At 41.2% G+C, this 3,280-nt stretch overlaps 1 protein-coding gene across 1 annotated transcript; it reads left to right on the plus strand.

The window, feature by feature from the left end:
* The first annotated feature begins 1,578 nt into the window (after nt 1–1,578).
* On the plus strand, nt 1,579–2,592 carry LOC140984060 (protein S40-5-like). Its single transcript, XM_073451221.1, has one exon. It carries the CDS (start codon nt 1,783–1,785, stop codon nt 2,416–2,418), a length of 636 nt encoding a protein of 211 aa, XP_073307322.1. The 5' UTR covers nt 1,579–1,782; the 3' UTR covers nt 2,419–2,592.
* Nucleotides 2,593–3,280: the final 688 nt, after the last annotated feature.

Consider the following 3,280-nt stretch of genomic DNA (forward strand, 5'->3'; position numbering starts at 1 on the left):
GAGCTGATGGCAGGGGCGAGGGCGCGCGCTGGCAGGGGCGAGTGCCGGGCTGGGGCGAGGCGCAGCGCGGGACAGGGGCGAGGCGAGGCGAGGCGCTCGGGCGAGAGCGGGGCGGCGCGAGATGGTGGCTGGGCGAGGCGTGGGCGACGGCTCGAGTGAGGCGTGGGCGGGGGAGAGATGTTAAATGAAATTGGAGAGAAAATTACGTAGAGGAGAAGTGAAATTGAAGTAGGGGAGGACCTCTATTTTTAGGGGAGCTCAGACCAAATCTTACCATTCAGGAGGAGATTGCGATTTGATTTGAGACTGACGAACGGCAGAAAGAAAGTGCACGTCCTCACCCTTGCGATTGATTATTTCTGGAGAGCTTTTGGGGGCGTTGCCCCCAAACCCCCACGACCTGACCGGGCAGGTCGATCCCCGCGACCTGACCGGACAGGTCGATCCCCGTAATTTTCGCAGCGGCAAACATAATGCGTTAACGACAAACAAAATTAATTTCTGTGGCACGGTATGTTCTCATCGCCGATAAAACAAGGACAACACAATTAATCGAACTTTGAACCTACGATTCAGTTCGACTCGGGAGGGGGAGACTGGTGATACCCCATGGATGAGCCCATCAAGATCCGGCCCATATTTAGGGCCCACAGGCGAAGGGCCCATGCGAAGCCCAGGTATTCTCCTATAAATGCCAGGTTTGAGCGTACGGTTATTTCATTCACTATATTGTTTTCAGCAGCACCCTTAGCTGCTCCCCTCATATATCCTCAGTCTCTGACTTGAGCGTCGGAGGGGCTACGCCAGGACACCCTCCTGGCCCCCTTCTAACGGTCTTATTCTTGATTTCAGGCTCAGGGTAATTTAGAACCTGCGTCTGGACTAGTGACACTTGCTGGAAGCGGACCATAAAATTTCCCGTGAGTATCAGAGTCGATGACGTAGAGAAGTTAGGTGGCTTGTTCTTTTAAGCTGTCATGTCCCGTAAGTGGTGGCGGGTCTACAATATTCTTCCTCCATTGAATTCTCGTATATTTTTATATAATTATAATTATTAATTATATTATTATTATTATTATCTATATTAAATTTACAAATAATTAAGATGGTGAAATGATATAATATCAGAGTTTTTGACACGTAATATGTGCATATTACATATTTAACTCCAAAACCAAATATTTTTGGTATTTATTTATTTCACAAACACAGAATTAGTTCGGGCACGGGTCAAGGTAACTAGGTAGGTGCCCGCATGTTTCTTGTTTGTCTGCGTCAAAAGAAGGGGGTTGTTTCTTTTTAACCTTTTAAATGATATAAGTGAGTACGATGTTTGTGCAGTACAAATTACGGTCACATGTGTTTAATTACAATATCAACAAATCCATGAATTAATTTGATAAATGTGAAGATTTTAAAAGTGTCGTGTACATTTTCTCCTCATTCCTTACCATACATTTGCCTTTTCCTTATTGCGCAAATGAATTAAATGCAGACAAAATGAAACTCAAATTAACGTCAAAATTCAACGTTTTAGATTTAACCGCAGCCTTAGAAGCCGATGTTCCTGTATTACAGCCCACGGGCGTATAAGTACATGCATAAGGCTTACATATTTCGCTGTTTAGGGTAGCCGGAAAGTCACCATTCCGGTGAGTACTGAACTCTATATATACGGTTTATATTTGTTCATCAAAAAATTAAATCGTTTTTCGATTTAAGTTTCCAAACCTTGTAGCCGGGAAATCATGGTTTTTTAAGCTTTAGTAATTATAATAACTCATGGCAAAGGGCCGGAAATTAACCACAAGTCGCAGCGAAAGGTATTTAGGAAGTTTTGGTTCGAATAACGGCCAAGAAACGTTGAATGGTGCGGCGGAGCTGGGGGAAGACGAAGTCTTGTCTTTGATGGATAACACAGCCAACGGGGATGATCACTCTCCCAAAGGAGAGTGGAACTCCTCCACAGTCAGCAACGGGACCTTCAGTATATACAGTAGCCACCGCCCACCTCCATCCGTCTCCCACCACCATCACCGCCAGGTCGGTGGTTTGTCACTGGCTTTCGATGATTCCAACACCTTGTCGTCGCCGAGGATTGTCCACCAAGTAATCCGCGGTCAAGACATGGAATCTCCACGTGGCCGCCATGTAGCAACGTCAGCACCAGTGAACGTACCTGATTGGTCCAAGATTTACCGGGTTGACTCAGTTGAGTCACTGCATGAATGGGAAGACGATTTCGACGACAATGATCTGGAGGTTGTTCCGCCGCATGAATATCTGGCGCGTGAGCACAGACGCAGCCGGAAAGCTGCAGCCAATTCCGTGTTCGAGGGCGTGGGGCGAACCCTTAAGGGTCGGGACCTTAGCCGGGTCAGGGATGCAGTGTGGAGTCAGACCGGGTTCGATGGGTGATTGATAAATATAAGTTAAGTAATTAATTATTTTAATCCAAATTAAATGGTTAACCACGATCGCATGTATATCAAGCTTTGGTGATTTTTTGCCTTGTGAGTTCATTTGGAACAATCGAGCATAATCATGTATTAAGTTAATCATATGCTGCAACAATAAAATTATCTTCTTATTTCTTAGTAGTTCTCTATATAAACACTTTAAGATGTAATTAATGTAGTCCAATGGATAATTAAATCTTGTTCGGTGTTATCTATTCCAATTCCAATTGTACAAAATATTGACAGTTTCTTTCATTCACAAGGAGAAATAATAATGTGTACAATTTAAATGCAATATTATTTTTAAATAAAATCAATATAATCTAACTTAACTTGAGAATACAAGTTAAAGCCAACAATCTAGATAAGTGAACAATAAATATAAACAACAAAAGAAAGCTTAAAATATATCATGTCGGTTGAAAAATTATTTAAAAATGTGTTAAATATTTGTGTTGAAAATGTGAATGTTGAATGTTGAAAATTAGGTAAAATTAGGTGTTGAATATTGAAAATTAGTGTGTGATGATGTAGGTAATGATGTATTTTATTTTTGGATTATTTGTAAAATTTTTCTATAAATAGATCTCTCATTTGTGAAGAAAATCACAATTGAGTTGAGAGAAAAATATTATAAAGTGTGTAGTGTGATAATTTTGAGAGTTTGAGATTTTTACTTTTTTACCGTAAATTTTTACTTTTTCACAACACGTTATCAGCACGAAGCTCTAAAAGTCCTCCATATTTTTCCAAGCTCCGAACAGAAGAAAAAGGTAACAAAAGTAATAATATTTATTTTACTGTTATTTATTTATTGTTTA

This window comes from Primulina huaijiensis, chromosome 9 (genome assembly GCF_012295235.1).
Source record: "Primulina huaijiensis isolate GDHJ02 chromosome 9, ASM1229523v2, whole genome shotgun sequence".
Taxonomy (NCBI): Eukaryota; Viridiplantae; Streptophyta; class Magnoliopsida; order Lamiales; family Gesneriaceae; genus Primulina; species Primulina huaijiensis.